General features: G+C 44.9%; 1 protein-coding gene across 1 annotated transcript; it reads left to right on the forward strand.

The window, feature by feature from the left end:
* Positions 1 to 4,023: 4,023 nt before the first annotated feature.
* Positions 4,024 to 17,394, forward strand: LOC135532852 (uncharacterized; the record flags this gene model as incomplete). Its single annotated transcript, XM_064960283.1, has 7 exons — positions 4,024 to 4,425; positions 5,819 to 6,005; positions 15,448 to 15,525; positions 15,803 to 16,147; positions 16,311 to 16,529; positions 16,682 to 17,041; positions 17,176 to 17,394. Coding segments are annotated over exons 3-7 (1,198 nt in total), but the record flags the coding sequence as incomplete, so codon positions are not given.
* Positions 17,395 to 17,699: the final 305 nt, after the last annotated feature.

Consider the following 17,699-nt stretch of genomic DNA (forward strand, 5'->3'; position numbering starts at 1 on the left):
AAGTATCAATGTCCTCTACTGTAGGTGTGGAGTATTAATGTCCTCTACTGTAGGTGTGGGGAGATGGAGTATCAATGTCCTCTACTGTAGGTGTGGGGAGATGGAGTATCAATGTCCTCTACAATGTCCTCTACTGTAGGTGTGGGGAGATGGAGTATCAATGTCCTCTACTGTAGGTGTGGGGAGATGGAGTATCAATGTCCTCTACTGTAGGTGTGGGGAGATGGAGTATCAATGTCCTCTACTGTAGGTGTGGGGAGATGGAGTATCAATGTCCTCTACTGTAGGTGTGGGGAGATGGAGTATCAATGTCCTCTACTGTAGGTGTGGGGAGATGGAGTATCAATGTCCTCTACTGTAGGTGTGGGGAGATGGAGTATCAATGTCCTCTACTGTAGGTGTGGGGAGATGGAGTATCAATGTCCTCTACTGTAGGTGTGGGGAGATGGAGTATCAATGTCCTCTACTGTAGGTGTGGGGAGATGGAGTATCAATGTCCTCTACTGTAGGTGTGGTGAGATGGAGTATCAATGTCCTCTACTGTAGGTGTGGGAGATGGAGTATCAATGTTCTGCATGAGATGATGTGCCTTTGTCAACATCAAGAATACCAACATGGCCGCTGTCACCTTGGAGAGGCTCCTGGTGAGTGGTGGGATGAAACATAATGCTGTCTAAATGCCTTCAACTATGTGAGATGTGCTTTCAATTATTTAGCTTAATCTTTAGGAGTTTGTACTTTTGGGAATGTGCTACTGGTTCCATTGTACTTTTGGGACTATGCTTATTAGTCCCATTATGAGTGGACCACACTCCCACTCCACTCAATAGCGGGCTGGTTATTGCTTTGCAGCGCTTGCAGCGCTTGCAGTTATCACTGATTCCTTTCAAACCCCTCATAGTTGAATTTGTGATTTCCAACTTGTTGTGTAATGTTCATGTCCATTGGCCGATGCTTGCTAGCTAAGATTTTGAAGGTGTGATGTTGACATGATCAGTCAAATCAAAGCGAAGGGAGATATAATGTGATTTGACATCATTTTATCTGTGGCCAATGACCTTCAGCCTACTTGGATGGGCACTTCTAATGTAAATCGATGGCAGCACCCAAGGGGTTTGAATTTTCGAGATCTCACTGTAGATTTTGTGGTGACGTAGTGTCCCCTTGAGTGACAGAATACTGAGCCAATCTCGGCGCAACTAGAGATCTCCAGAACAAACCCAGATTTGTCCGTCGGACTGCCAGATGGTGAAACATGATTCATCAATCCAGAGAACACGTTTCTACTGCTCCAGAGTCCAATGTCTGCTTTACATCACTGCAGCTGACGCCTGGCATTGAACATGGTGGTCTTAGGCTTGAGTGTGGCTGCTCGGCCATGGAAACCCATTTCCTGAAGCGCCAGACTAACAGTTCCTGTGCTGAAGTTGCTTCCAGAGGCAGTTTGGAACTCAGTAGTGAGTGTTGCAACCGAGGACAGACAATTGTTACGCGCTACGCGCTTCAGCACACTACCTGTCCTGTGAACTTACCACTTCGAGGCAGAGCTGTTGTTGCTCCTATTTGTTTCCACTTCACAATAACAGCACTTACAGTTGACCGGAGCAGCTCTACCACTGAAGAAATTTGATGAACTGACTTGTTGGAAAGGTGCTATTGTATGACGGTGCCACGTTGAAAGTCACTGAGCTCTTCAGTAAGGCCATTCTACTGGCAATGTTTGTTTAGAGATTGCTTGGCTGTGTGCTCGATTTTATACACCTGTCAGCAACAGGTGTGGCTGAAATAGCCTAATCCACTAATTTGAATGGGGTGTTCACATACATAGTGTTTGTGTCCAAAGAAACACACATATTTCCTGAGCTTTGTTATATCTCCTAGATATGGGACAGTCACTTCAAAACCTTAGTCCTTAAGATAATTATTTTCACTTCCTTTTTGCCAATAATGAAAGTGTTATTTAATGTGTTTAAATGGGCTATAGCACTAAAGGCCAAATTCATATTCATTTTTTTATATCACTGCAGCTATATCACTACCCCTAAAGGGGTACTAAAATTCAAAATCAAATAGGTAAATGATCCATGGTATGACCACCACTTCTTGTGACTCTCAAACCCGGGTCCGGGAGCGTAATCATCGCCTGACACCAATTAGCATAACGCAACGGACATAAATCTTCCAAGAAAATATTCCTATTCATGGAAAATCACAAGTGAAATATATTGGAACACAGCTTAACCTTTTGTTAATCACCCTGTCATCTTAGATTTTCTAAATATGCTTTACAGCCAAAGCTAGACAAGCATTTGTGTAAGTTTATTGATAGCCTAGCATAGCATTATGCCTTGCTAGCAGCAGGCAACTTTGTCACGAAAATCAGAAAAGCAATCAAATGAAATCGTTTACCTTTGAAGAACTTCAGATGTTTTCACTCACGAGACTCCCAGGTAGAGCGCCAAAGTTCATTTTTTCCCAAAATATTATTTTTGTAGGCGAAATAGCTTGTTCTTCACGTTTGACTGAGAAATCGACCGGAAATTGCAGTCACGACAACACCGAAAAATATTCCAAATTAGCTCCATAATATCGACTGAAACAAGGCAAACATTGTTTAGAATCAATCCTCAAGGTGTTTTTCAAATATCTATTCGATAACATATCAACCGGGACAATTGGTTTCTCAGTAGAAGCGATTGGAATAATGGCTACCTCTGTACAGGAGATTTTCTCCGGGAGCATCATGTGACCACTTGCGCAATGTAGCCCCCTACGGGTATTATTCAACATAAATGCTTAAAACTATGTCACAATGCTGTAGACACCTTGGGGAATACGTAGAAAGCGTAAGCTGGTTCATAGCACATTCACAGCTCAATAGGGACTCATTGGCACGCAGCGCTTTCAAAATATGGGGCACTTCCAGATAGGATTTTTCTCAGGCTTTCGCCTGCAACATCAGTTCTGTTATACTCAGACAATATCTTTACAGTTTTGGAAACATTAGAGTGTTTTCTATCCAAAGCTGTCAATTATATGCATGATCTAGCATCTTGTCCTGACAAAATATCCCGTTTAAATAAGGAAAGTTTTTTTTCAAAAATGAAAATACTGCCCCCAGAGTCACAACAGGTTAAAACAATTCCATATGTCAGCTAGTAGAACCCCCCCCCCAAACGGCTCAGACTTTTAGAGGTTCAGAATCCCAGTGTCAGAGGGAGCAATGTCCAGCAGCTAGACACACAAAACAAATCTAATTGTATTTGTCACATGCGCTGAATACAACAGGTGTATTTGACCTTACTGTGAAACTCTTACTGACAAGCACTTAACCAACAATTCTGTTTTTTAAGTAAGAACATATTTTTTTAGTAAAAAAAGCAAAAAAATATATAAAATAAAATAACAAAAATGAAGCAATAACTCATTGCATTAAATATTATTCATTGTCGTTTAAAAAACACGCATCATGCAGACACAATAGGACACAATAATCCCAGGGAGACAGACAGACTTAGTTATACACATGTCAGGGTTCACTTTGGGTCCGTTTTTCTGAAGATCAGTGAGCTGAACACATCTCTTTCACACAAGAACACAGTGGACATTCAGAGCAGCTTGCCTTGGCATAATGACAACTCACTGTTGTCTGTTGTTTCTAGCTAGCTAATGTTGATAGCTAAATGTCAGCTAACTAACTAGGTCACTAGCTAAGTATGGGGTCTTGCTGTAATTCAGTGGCAGTGCATCATATTGATCACAATCCAGTCCATTCAGAGTAGCTGTGTGATGCACCAAAATGCTTGTTTATCACTGAATAACAGCAGCATCATGTAGCTAACAAGCTAGTTGAGATCACTAGTTCACTCAATTAAAACACCAGTTCAACATAAGTCCCAATACCAGTACTTTTACGTGCGTGACTGTTTTATTCTATATACATTTTTGATATTTTCTACCTTCTATTTTAGATATTTTCATCAGACTACGAGGGACATATGAAGCCTGGTAGCTGCAGTAATGTTGAGATGTCAGTAGGGAGAGCTCTAGTCTAGAACACTGGAACCAAAGATACTCCCCTTTCATCTGTTCTGGAACCTTCAGTACCAGCTGATGAGGAGTGATGGGAATGGGTCACATTTTGTCTCTTGTAAAACATGTAGGTCCACTCCTCAAATAAAGAAATGCAACTACAGTATTCTGACTTTAGACCATTTTCTATTTAGATACAGTAACATCCCTTATGTGACATGTTGTTGCTGCATGTTAATGACCTGTCTAGACATCTTTAAAATGTGTCAACCACAGAACTCACACATAGGCTACGCCTGCTTCTACTAACACTTACAGTAAACTACTTCTTGTTTCCACGCAGTGACAGTAAGTTGACTGACTGTTCAAGACCTCTCCTCTTCACTTCACTCTGTAAGTACACTTGATGATATCTTGAAATATGGTTTACTTTTGTTGTTTTTAGCCAAACATCAAATTACTTACTGTATCTTTGTACTTGTTGGTTTATATTGAACTGTGTTTTGGTTGTTACATCAGGGCCTGTATTCATAAAGTGTCTCAGACGGTCCATATAATTATGATCTAAAAGGCTAAACTGATCCCAGATCAGCTCTCCTACTCTGATACACTTTGTGAATACAAACCCTGGACCGTGGTTTCATGTGTTTAGTTTAGTTCAGTTTATTCATGTACATGTTTAAAACATGATCAGTAGAGTATACCAGTAATACCCAGATCTCCATTCAATAGGGTCATGTTCACTGTCATAGTATAACAGGGTCAATGATGTGTTTGTGTGTGTGTGCGTGTGTGTGTGTGTGTGTGTGAGTGAGTGTACGTTTATTTTTACATATTAATCTGATTGTTGGATACAGAGTCATGACCAAAATTATTTGCACCCTTGACAAATACACAGATCTATTGTATGCTATAAAAAGATGGGATGTACATTGTACATGTGGTTTCACATAAAGATTGTGCATGCTGTTTTAAGAGCTCTGAAGGCAATACATTTTGAAAATGGCCTAAAGCGTGACAGTAAGAGTGATTAAGTGGATTCTTAGTAAGAGCTTTAGGAGTAGTATTAACATGAGACACAGTGATGGTGGGTTGTGTGTAGGAGTAGTATTAACATGAGACACAGTGATGGTGGGTTGTGTGTAGGAGTAGTATTAACATGAGACACAGTGATGGTGGGTTGTGTGTAGGAGTAGTATTAACATGAGACACAGTGATGGTGGGTTGTGTGTAGGAGTAGTATTAACATGAGACACAGTGATGGTGGGTTGTGTGTAGGAGTAGTATTAACATGAGACAGTGACAGTGGGTTGTGTTTAGGAGTAGTATTAACATGAGACAGTGATGGTGGGTTGTGTTTAGGAGTAGTATTAACATGAGACAGTGATGGTGGGTTGTGTTTAGGAGTAGTATTAACATGAGACAGTGATGGTGGGTTGTGTTTAGGAGTAGTATTAACATGAGACACAGTGATTGGGTTGTGTTTAACATGAGACAGTGACATGAGACAGTGGGTTGTGTTTAGGAGTAGTATTAACATGAGACAGTGATGGTGGGTTGTGTTTAGGAGTAGTATTAACATGAGACAGTGATGGTGGGTTGTGTTTAAGTATGTTAACATGAGACACAGTGACGGTGGATTGAAATGCTGACTAACGTGTCGGGTCCTTTCCTTTTTTTCTTCTGAAGCACCTTGTCAGCGATAACAGCCTTGAGTCCTCTTGGGTATGATGCAACAAGCTTAGCAAACTTGAATTTGGGGAGTTTCTCTCATTCTTCTCTACAGATCCTCTCAAGCTCTGTCAGGTTGGATGGGGAGCATCGCTGCACAGCTATTTTCAGGTTTCTCCAGAGATGTTCGATCGGGTTTGTCCTGCCTCTGGCTGGGCCACTGAAGGACATTTAGAGACTTGTCCCGAAGCCACTCCTGCGTTGTCTTGGCTGTGTGCTTAGGGTCGTTGTCCTGTTGAGAGGTGCTGAGCGATCTGGAGCTGTAACGGTTTTCATGCGGTGAAGGAGAGTCGGACCAAAATGCAGCGTGTAGATTGCGATCCATGTTTAATGAACAAAAATGTAACACAAATCTAAATACAAACACTACAAAACAAAGAACGTACCGAAAACCGAAACAGCCTATACTAGTGTAAACTAACACAGATACAGGAACAAGGACACTAAGGACAATCACCCACGAAACACACAAAGAATATGGCTGTCTAAATATGGTTCCCAATCAGAGACAACGATAATCACCTGACTCTGATTGAGAACCGCCTCAGGCAGCCATAGACTAACGCTAGACATCCCACAAAACCCCAAGACAAAAACACACCACAATAACCCATGTCACACCCTGGCCTGACCGAATAAATGGAGAATAAACATAATATATTTTGACCAGGGCGTGACAGGAGCAGGTTTTCATCCAGGATCTCTCTCTAGTTTTTTCATATTTCCCTCAAACCTGACTGATCTCATTTGGGTGCCTGTGGACAAAGTTCAAGCTGGCTGTCATCTGACTTCCAACTGGCCACTCTACAATAAAGGCCTGATTGGTGGAGTGCTGCAGAGAATGATGGAGGCCACTGTGTTCTTGGGGACCTTCAATGCTGCAGACATGTTTTGTACCCTTCCCCAAATCTTTGCCTAGACCCAATCCTGTCTCGGACCTCTACAGACAATTCCTTCGCCGTCATGGCTTGTTTTTTTCTCTGACATGCATAGTCAACTGTGGGACCTTATATAGACAGGAATTTACCACAGGTGGACTCCAATCACATTTTAAGGACGATCAATGGAAACATGACACACCTGAGCTCAATTTCGAATCTCATAACAAAGGTTATGAATACTTGTGTAAAAAAAATAATGTTTTTGCTTTGTCTTTATGGTGTATCGTGTGTAGAATGATGAGGGAAATAGTTTATTTATTCCATTTTAGAATAAGGCTGTAATGTAACAAAACGTCGAAATAGGTAAAGGGGTCTGAATACTTACACTGTATAAATGTTTTGGGGGAAATAGTGACACAAGGAATAAATACAGAGTGATTAACGAATATCAATAACGAGTAAAAATAACATCTGTTTCACAGTACAGAGTCGATGTGCAGGGCTACGAGGTAATGAGGTGTTTGTGTACATACATATAAGGGAAATGGGGATACCTAGTCAGTTGCACAACTGAATGCATTCAACTGAAATGTGTCTTCTACATTTAATTCAACCCCTCTGAATCAGAGAGGTGCGTGGGGCTGTATAAATGGACGTAATCGTCGCCCGGGAGCAGTTGTTGTTGTGGGTTAACTGCCTTGCTCAAGGGCAGAACTGCAGAATTTACTGCTTTTGCCAGTTCAGGAAGTCAAAACAGCAACCTTTACTGGCCCAACGCTCTTAACCGCTAGGCTACCTGCTGTCCCATAGGGAGGGGTAAAGTGACTAGGCATCAGGATAGATAATAGACTAAGCGAGCATAGAAGTAACTTACTGTAGTTCGTCTGGTGGACTTGTGTCACTGGGCAGCTCGCGGCTGGATTCCCCTTTGTAATCCATGATAGCTTGCAAGCCCAGCCACATGCTTCTCTCTTCGGAGCCAGCAGAGTAGGATTCAGCCTTCGTCCTGTATTGACGCGTTTCCGGTTTGATTGCTCATCGGAGGTCATAGCAGAATTTCTTTAAGGGTCCGGATTAGTGTCCCGTTCCTTGAAAGCGGAAGCTCTAGCCTTTAGCTCTGTGCAGATGTTGCCTGTAATCCATGGCTTCTGGTTGGTACGTCTGTAGGTCACTGTGGTGACCATGTCAGAGATAAACTTATTAATGAAGTGGTGAATGACGTGATCAATTCCTCCATGTTATTGGATGAATCCCGGAACATCAGGTGCATCCTGCACTATACTACGTTCTTTTTGTTCCATTGTCAACGTTGGAAGAGGATTTATGCCATTCCTGTTTTTCATTAAAGAACTCTGTTTTCTGTTAAAACCGCTTTTGGGTCTTCACTCAAGTACATAACAGAAGAATCAGACCAAGAATGGACCCAGCGGCTCCGGACCCTTTTCACTCCGCCGTCGAGATCCAGGGAGCGATGCTAGGCAGACACGAGGAGGAATTGTCTGCTGCTCGACATGCCGTTGAGACCCTGGCCGTCCAAGTCTCCGACCTCACAAGACAGGTTCACCAACTCCACCTCGATCCACCGCCCACTTCCAGGGTTTCCGAGTCTCCGGAGCCCAGGATCAACAACCCGCCCTGTTACTCTGGGGAGCCCACTGAGTGCCGCTCATTCCTCACTCAGTGTGATGTGGTGTTCTCTCTCCAGCCCAACACTTACTCCAGGAGCGCAGCCCGCATCGCCTACGTCATTTCTCTCCTTACCGGACGGGCGCGTGAGTGGGGCACGGCAATCTGGGAGGCGAGGGCTGAGTGTATTAACCAGTTTCAGGACTTTAAGGAGGAGATGATACGGGTTTTTGACCGTTCTGTTTTTGGGGAGGAGGCTTCCAGGGTCCTGTCTTCCCTATGTCAGGGGAGTCGATCCATAACGGATTATTCTATTGAGTTTCGCACTCTCTCTGCCTCTAGTGACTGGAACGAGCCGGCTTTGCTCGCTCGTTTTCTGGAGGGTCTCCTCGTCGAGGTTAAGGATGAGATCCTCTCCCGGGAGGTTCCTTCCAGTCTGGACTCCTTAATAGCCCTCGCTATTCGCATAGAGCGACGGTTTGATCTTCGTCGCCGAGCTCGTGGAAAGGAGCTCGCGTTCTCCGTTGCTCCCCTCTCCACATCACTGCCACCTGCCGCATCACTGCCACCCTCCTCCGCCGGCTCGGATGCTGAGCCTATGCAGCTGGGGGATATCCGCATCTCGGCCAAGGAGAAGGAACGGAGAATCACCAATCGCCTCTGTCTCTACTGCGGCTCCGCTGGTCATTTTGTCACCTCATGTCCAGTAAAAGCCAGAGCTCATCAGTAAGGGGAGGGCTACTGGTGAGCGCAACTACTCAGGCCTCTCCTTCTGGATCACGCACTACCTTTCCGGTCCATCTCCGCTGGCCCGGTTCATCTGCTTCCTGCAGTGCCTTGATAGACTCTGGGGCGGAGGGCTGTTTTATGGACGAGACCTGGGCTCGGGAACATGACATTCCTCTCAGACAGTTAGGGAGCCCACGGCCTTGTTCGCTTTAGATGGTAGTTCTCTCCCCAAGATTCAGCGTGAGACGCTGCCTTTAACCCTCACTGTCTCTGGTAATCATAGCGAAACCATTTCTTTTTTAATTTTTCGTTCACCTTTTACACCTGTTGTTTTGGGTCATCCCTGGCTAGTGCGCCATAACCCTTCTATTAATTGGTCTAGTAATACTATCCTATCCTGGAATGTTTCTTGTCATGTGACCTGTTTAATGTCTGCTATCCCTCCTGTTTCCTCTGTCTCTTCTTCACAGGAGGAGCCTGGCGATTTGACAGGGGTGCCGGAGGAGTATCACGATCTGCGCACGGTGTTCAGTCGTTCCAAGGCCACTTCTCTCCCTCCACACCGGTCGTATGACTGTAGTATTGATCTCCTTCCGGGAACTACTCCCCCCGGGGTAGATTATACTCTCTGTCGGCTCCCGAACGTAAGGCTCTCGAGGATTATTTGTCGGTTTCGCTCGACGCCGGTACCATAGTCTCCTCCTCCTCTCCCGCCGGAGCGGGGTTTTTTTTTGTTCAGAAGAAGGACGGGTCCCTGCGCCCATGCGTGGATTATCAAGGGCTGAATGACATAACAGTTAAGAATCGTTATCCGCTTCTTCTTATGTCTTCAGCCTTCGAGATCCTGCAGGGAGCCAGGTTTTTCACCAAATTGGACCTTCGTAACGCCTACCATCTCGTGCGCATCAGGGAGGGGGACGAGTGGAAGACGGCGTTTAACACTCCGTTAGGGCACTTTGAATACCGGGTTCTTCCTTTCGGCCTCGTTAACGCTCCAGCTGTCTTTCAGGCACTAGTTAACGACGTCCTGAGAGACATGCTGAACATTTTTGTTTTCGTTTACATGGACGATATCCTGATTTTTTCACCGTCTCTCTCGATTCATGTTCAGCACGTGCGACGCGTCCTCCAGCGCCTTTTGGAGAACTGTCTTTATGTGAAGGCTGAGAAGTGCACTTTTCATGCCGCCTCTGTCCCTTTTCTCGGTTCCGTTATTTCCGCTGAGGGCATTAAGATGGATCCCGCTAAGGTCCAGGCTGTCATTGATTGGCCCGTTCCTAAGTCACGCGTCGAGCTGCAGCGCTTTCTGGGCTTCGCTAATTTCTATCGTCGTTTCATCCGTAATTTCGGTCAGGTGGCAGCTCCCCTCACAGCCCTTACTTCTGTTAAGACGTGCTTTAAGTGGTCCGTTTCCGCCCAGGGAGCTTTTGATCTTCTTAAGAATCGTTTTACATCCGCACCTATTCTTGTTACACCTGACATCTCTAGTCAGTTTGTTGTTGAGGTTGACGCGTCAGAGGTGGGCGTGGGAGCCATTCTTTCTCAGCGCTCTCTCTCTGACGGCAAGGTCCATCCTTGTGCGTTTTTCTCTCATCGCTTATCGCCGTCAGAACGTAACTATGATGTTGGTAATCGCGAACTGCTCGCCATCCGCTTAGCCCTAGGCGAATGGCGACAGTGGTTGGAGGGGGGGACCGTTCCTTTTGTCGTTTGGACTGACCATAGGAACCTTGAGTACATCCGTTCAGCCAAACGACTTAATGCGCGTCAGGCTCGTTGGGCTCTGTTTTTCGCTCGTTTCGAGTTTGTTATTTCTTATCGTCCGGGCTCAAAAACACCAAGCCTGATGCTTTATCTCGTCTCTTCAGTTCTTCTGAGGTCTCCACCGACCCCGAGGGGATTCTCCCTGAAGGGCGTGTTGTCGGGTTGACTGTCTGGGGAATTGAGAGGCAGGTAAAGCAAGCACTCGCTCACACTCCGTCGCAGCTTGTCCTAGGAACCTTCTGTTCGTTCCCGTTCCTACTCGTCCGGCCGTTCTTCAGTGGGCCCACTCTGCCAAGTTAGCCGGCCACCCCGGCGTTCGGGGTCGCTCGTTCCATTCGCCAGCGTTTCTGGTGGCCCACTCGGGAACGTGACGCGCGTCGATTTGTCGCCGCTTGTTCGGTCTGCGCGCAGACTAAATCTGGGAACTCTCCTCCTGCCGGCCGTCTCAGACCGCTTCCCATTCCCTCTCGACCGTGGTCTCACATCGCTTTAGATTTCATCACCGGACTGCCTTCATCAGCGGGGAAGACAGTTATTCTTACGGTTGTCGATAGATTCTCTAAGGCGGCTCATTTCATTCCTCTCGCTAAGCTCCCTTCTGCTAAGGAGACGGCTCAGATCATTATCGAGAATGTTTTCCGAATTCATGGCCTTCCGTCTGACGTCGTTTCCGACAGAGGCCCGCAGTTCACGTCTCAATTTTGGAGGAGTTTTGCCGTTTGATTGGGGCTTCCGTCAGTCTCTCGTCCGGCTTTCATCCCCAGTCTAACGGTCAAGCCGAACGGGCCAATCAGACTGTTGGTCGCATTTTACGCAGTCTTTCTTTTCGTAACCCTGCGTCTTGGTCAGAACAGCTCCCCTGGGCAGAGTACGCCCACAACTCGCTTCCCTCGTCTGCTACCGGTCTATCTCCTTTTCAGAGTAGCCTCGGGTACCAGCCTCCGCTGTTCTCATCTCAGCTCGCCGAGTCCTGCGTCCCCTCCGCTCAGGCTTTTGTCCAGCGTTGCGAGCGCACCTGGAAGGGGGTCAGGTCGGCACTTTGCCGTAATAGGGCGCAGACTGTGAGGGCCGCTAATAAGCGTAGGACCAAGAGTCCTAGATATTGTTGCGGTCAGAGAGTATGGCTCTCCACTCAGAACCTTCCCCTTAAGACAGCTTCTCGCAAGTTGGCCCCGCGGTTCATTGGTCCGTTCCGTATTTCCCAGGTCATTAATCCTGTCGCAGTGCGACTTCTTCTCCCGCTATCTTCGTCGCGTTCACCCGGTCTTCCATGTCTCCTGTGTTAAGCCCGTTCTTCGCGCCCCCGCTCGTCCCTCCCCCCATCCTTGTCGAGGGCGCACCCATCTACAGGGTTCGTAAGATTTTGGACATGCGCCCTCGGGGCCGTGGTCATCAGTACCTAGTGGATTGGGAGGGGTACGGTCCTGAGGAGAGGAGTTGGGTTCCCTCTCGGGACGTGCTGGACCGTTCGCTGATCGATGATTTCCTCCGTTGCCGCCAGGTTTCCTCCTCGAGTGCGCCAGGAGGCGCTCGGTGAGTGGGGGGGTACTGTCATGTCTTGTTATGTCTGTTCCTGTCCTTTCTCTTCACTCTGTCTCTCTCTGCTGGTCTTTTTAGGTTACCTTCTCTGTCTCTCATTCTTCAGCTGTTCTACATCTCCCCTAACTAGCTCATTCACTCTTTCACACCTGTTCTCTCTTCCCCTCTGATTAGGTCTCTATTTCTCTCTCTGTTCCTGCTACTTTCAGTGTCTGATTCTTGTTTGTGTTTTTGATGCCAGAAGCAAGCTGTCGTCTCGTTTGCTTCCACCTTGTCCTATCCTGTCGGAGTCTGCCTGGCAGGTGCATCCTGCACTATACTACGTTCTTTTTGTTCCATTGTCAACGTTGGAAGAGGATTTATGCCATTCCTGTTTTTCATTAAAGAACTCTGTTTTCTGTTAAAACCGCTTTTGGGTCTTCACTCAAGTACATAACAATTCCAGTCTGTGCAAGTGAAACAGTCCTGTAGCTGAGCATCCACCTGATCGGATCACTTCTGTATTGAGCGTGTCTCTGGTACATCCTGTTTGCTTTTGCTTGTAGGCAGGAAGCAGGAGGATAAAGATATGGTCTGATTTGCCAAAGGGAGGGCTTTTTATGCATGTGTAGAGTATAGGTGAACTTCAGTTTTGCTGCCCCTAGTTGCACAGGTGAGGTTCAAAAAGGAGGAGCACAGGTGAGGTTGAAAAAGAAGGAGCAACATATAATACAGTTATTCAGGTCCTGTTGACAGGATAGTCTCGAGCTCTTCCAGTTTGTTGGTCTATTTGGGGGTCTATTTGATGACCGACGTAATCTCGTCAGGATGCCTGCTCGCTTGACTCTCTGTTGCCGGGGATCAGGGTCTGGTCCGGAGTAAGCAGAATGTCCAAAGTTGCAGACCCGTTGAAGTAGAAATGTTCATCCAAATCAAGTTTAGTGATCACTGTTCTGATGTTTAGAAGTTGTTTCGGCCATAGGAAATGATGGCAGAGACATTAAGAACTAAAAAAGTTAAGACGAGCATAAAAAACACAAAATAGTCCACTGCTGCACCCAACATTATTGAGGACATTATTATTTGGTACCAGTACTAAACACAATGGCCAACAGTGGGTGTGTACCAAATGGCACCCTATTTCCTAAATAGTGTACTACTTTTTGTGATGTTCGTTTGTACCGATCCTGTGCAGGTGGTCTGCCACTGCGAGGATGATCAGCTGTCCACCCTGTCTTCCTGTAGCGCTGTCTTAGGCGTCTCACAGTACGGACATTGCAATTTATTGCCCTGGCCACATCTGCAGTCCTCATGCCTCCTTGCAGCATGCCTAAGGCAAGTTCACGAGGATGAGCAGGGACCCTGGGCATCTTTATTTTGGTGTTTTTCAGAGTCAGTAGAAAGGCCTCTTTAGTGTCCTAAGTTTTCATAACTGTGACCTTAATTGCCGATAGTATGTATGTTAGTGTCTTAACGACCGTTCTGCAGGTGCATGTTGATTAATTGTTTATGGGTCATTGAACAAGCATAGGAAACAGTGTTTAAACCCTTTACAATGAAGATCTGTGAAGTTATTAGCATTTTACAAACTATCTTTCAAAGACAGGGTCCTGAAAAAGGGACTTTTCTTTTTTTGCTGAGTTTATGACATATATGATGTACACTGTATATATATTAATATATATTAAATATAATGTATATATGTATTTATATTTGATATATATTTTAAATATTTACAAGTTATAAATAGGGAATTGGAAATGATTCAGACAATTACAATGATGGAAGCCACAATCTGCAATATTGAAGCGGAGCTACCCCCTTAAAGAAAAGTGTGTGTGTGAGTCACTTGCTGTTTATCCTCACAGCTTGGTGATAGCAGCTATCATTCAACCTGGTGGTCAGTCTTTAGGCTGCTGTACAGCTTGGTGATAGCAGCTATCATTCAACCTGGTGGTCAGTCTTTAGGCTGCTGTACAGCTTGGTGATAGCAGCTATCATTCAACCTGGTGGTCAGTCTTTAGGCTGCTGTACAGCTTGGTGATAGCAGTTATCATTCAACCTGGTGGTCAGTCTTTAGGCTGCTGTACAGCTTGGTGATAGCAGCTATCATTCAACCTGGTGGTCAGTCTTTAGGCTGCTGTACAGCTTGGTGATAGCAGCTATCATTCAACCTGGTGGTCAGTCTTTAGGCTGCTGTACAGCTTGGTGATAGCAGTTATCATTCAACCTGGTGGTCAGTCTTTAGGCTGCTGTACAGCTTGGTGATTGCAGCTATCATTCAACCTGGTGGTCAGTCTTTAGGCTTCTGTACAGCTTGGTGATAGCAGCTATCATTCAACCTGGTGGTCAGTCTTTAGGCTGCTGTACAGCTTGGTGATAGCAGTTATCATTCAACCTGGTGGTCAGTCTTTAGGCTGCTGTACAGCTTGACGGACCGTAAAAGATGGAACATTTATCCTCCTATATTTGGGTTTCTGAGAATAAAACAGCTTCTGAATAATCAATGTAGAAATATGTGTTTACAGTAATACAGATCTGTTCAATATGTGTCACATATTGAGTGGGCATTCTATGTTGGATGTCTTGTTTGTCTATTTCTATGTCTGGCCTGATATGGTTCTCAATCAGAGGCAGGTGTTAGTCATTGTCTCTGATTGGGAACCATATTTAGGTAGCCTGGGTTTCACTGTGTGTTTGTGGGTGATTGTTCCTGTCTCTGTGTTTTGCACCAGATAGGGCTGTTTGGTTTTCGGACGTTTGTTAGTTTATCGTGTATAGTTTCCTTATTAAATAAAATGAATCACAACTACGCTGCATTTTGGTCTGCTCCTCCGTCCCACAACGAAAGCCGTGACAATATGTGGTTGTTGTTTTTGTTGTTGATGATGACGACGATGACTTTATTGTATCCATTAGGAAATAGATTTTGAATCGTGCATCAAGTCATCTTAAATAGACAGATGTAGACAGACATGCAACACATCACACACATTACATACAGACAATAAATATTCAGATAGACAACCATAGAGCACAATACAACACAATACAATATGAGTCTGGTTCATTTTCAGTAATGAGGCCCTGTGCCCCATTTAGAGTTTTATGTATCAAGTGGATTTATTCACCAGCTATAGAGTGAGTTGTTGTTTTTGTTTCTAAGACTGCAGGGTGGGAGATGCAACAATGGCCTTGAGAACAGCAGGAAGTGTGTTGGGGGTCTTCCTCTGGTCTGTAGCAGGTATGGTCTCATTCTTATCTTTTAGTTGCTCTGTTTAACAATCTACAGACATTTCTAAAAGGATAAGAATCATAATGTTATTCTGGTGTGTTCTGTTAGGCATCGCCACTTCACTTTAAATAGTTATCTTTCACACCTCATTGAGTGATGCTTTTCTACAGTTTCCATTCACACTCAGCAACTACAGCAACAACATGTGAACAAACCCTACTTTCAGTGTGAGACAAATGGCCTTGGCTTAATTCTGATACCATTGTGTTGTGTGACTGTGTTTCAGTGGTACTGGGTCAGGATGGCTGGAGTGTGACATACACCACTCAGAGTATCTGTACCTTGAAGGGGTCAACAGTGGAGCTGACCTGCTCTTACACATATCCCAGAGGTCATACAGTCACAACAACCTACTGGTTCAACAAATATGATGCTGTTGGTCCTGTAAGTCTGAGTGATGACCCAGACTACAAAGGACGTGTGACGTACCGTGAGGATGAAGAGAATGGTCACACCCAGACAATCACAGACCTGAGAGAGAGTGACTCAGCTACGTACAAATTCAGATTTACAGATCAGACTGGAACATGGAGATATACTGGTGATCCTGGAGTCACTCTGTCTGTCACAGGTACAGTAACATTCAATATAGTTCAACTGTTGAATTCCATTTAGTTCAGGATAAATGTCTTGGTTTGTGTTTATGTCTGTATAACATAGGATTTCTTCCATCTTTGTATTAGAGTGATAAGTCAGTGATAAAGGGATTTACAGTGATATTGTTTTTTCTCCAGGTCTTCAGGTGAAGGTGACTGGTGGACATCAGGATAAGACACTGACCTGTATCACCACCTGTACTCTGACTGACAACCCCACCTACATCTGGTACAAGAACGGACAACATCTAGATGAGAGCACCTCCCCCCAGTACAAAGACCCAGTCTCCAGTAACTATGGAGACAGTTACTCCTGTGCTGTAAAAGGCCATGAGGATCTCCACTCTCCTGCAGTGTGTGAGTGTGAATCTAATATGGAATCTAATACAGCAAGTATACAGAATGTTTGTACTACGTCCTTTTGGTCTCACTGTATAATTTGATGGGGCTTTTATGAAAATATCTGAAAATACTGTATAATGTACTTATGTGATTCCATTATATTGCAGGTGTCCAGGGTCAGGACTGCAACAGAGTGACTTACACCAAGAGGACAATCTGTGCCTTGAAGGGGTCAACAGTGGACATATCCTGTACTTATTTCAGTGGTGATGATACAGTTAAATCATCACTCTGGTTTAGTTCTAAACAGAGTTCCAGCTGGAAGGATGAGTTGATGCCTGAGGACCTAACCACAGACCCAGGGTATGCAGGTCGTGTGGAGTATGTTGGAGAGAAGGAGAGAGGTCGCTCCACCCTGAGAATCACAGATCTGAGAGAGGAGGACTCTGCTGAGTACAAGTTCATATTCAACACACAGACATCAAGATGGGGACACAGTTTCCCTGGAACAACTCTGACTGTCACAGGTAACACTGGATCATGTTAATACATACAGGATCATGTTAATACATACATTTCTATTAGATGTTTCATTATACATGTTTTTATCCATAATACACTATTGGTTTAATGATGTTATTGTCATTGACTCTGTATTCAGACCTGCAGGTGAAGGTGACTCCTGCCACAGAGGCAGGGAAGAGGACACTGACCTGTATCACCACCTGTACTCTGACTGACAACCCCACCTACATCTGGTACAAGAACGGACACAAAGTAAAGGAGGACACTTCCAGCCTGGACTCAGACTCCTTTAGTGATGCAGACAGTTACTCCTGTGCTGTAAAAGGCCATGAGGATCTCCTCTCTCCTGCAGTGTGTAAGTGTGGACTTTTACATACAACATTTGTTTCAGGTCGTCAGACGATCATTATTGAATTTGCTGTAAATGTGATGTCCACTTCTGCTTTAGTTCTGTATGCTTTGCCACGCAGTGTTGAATGGGCTTCAAGATATACACTGCTCAAAAAAATTAAGGGAACACTTAAACAACACAATGTAACTCCAAGTCAATCACACTTCTGTGAAATCAAACTGTCCACTTAGGAAGCAACACAATAAATTTCACATGCTGTTGTGCAAATGGAATAGAGAACAGGTGGAAATTATAGGCAATTAGCAAGA

Source organism: Oncorhynchus masou, unplaced genomic scaffold, assembly GCF_036934945.1.
Source record: "Oncorhynchus masou masou isolate Uvic2021 unplaced genomic scaffold, UVic_Omas_1.1 unplaced_scaffold_2060, whole genome shotgun sequence".
Taxonomy (NCBI): Eukaryota; Metazoa; Chordata; class Actinopteri; order Salmoniformes; family Salmonidae; genus Oncorhynchus; species Oncorhynchus masou.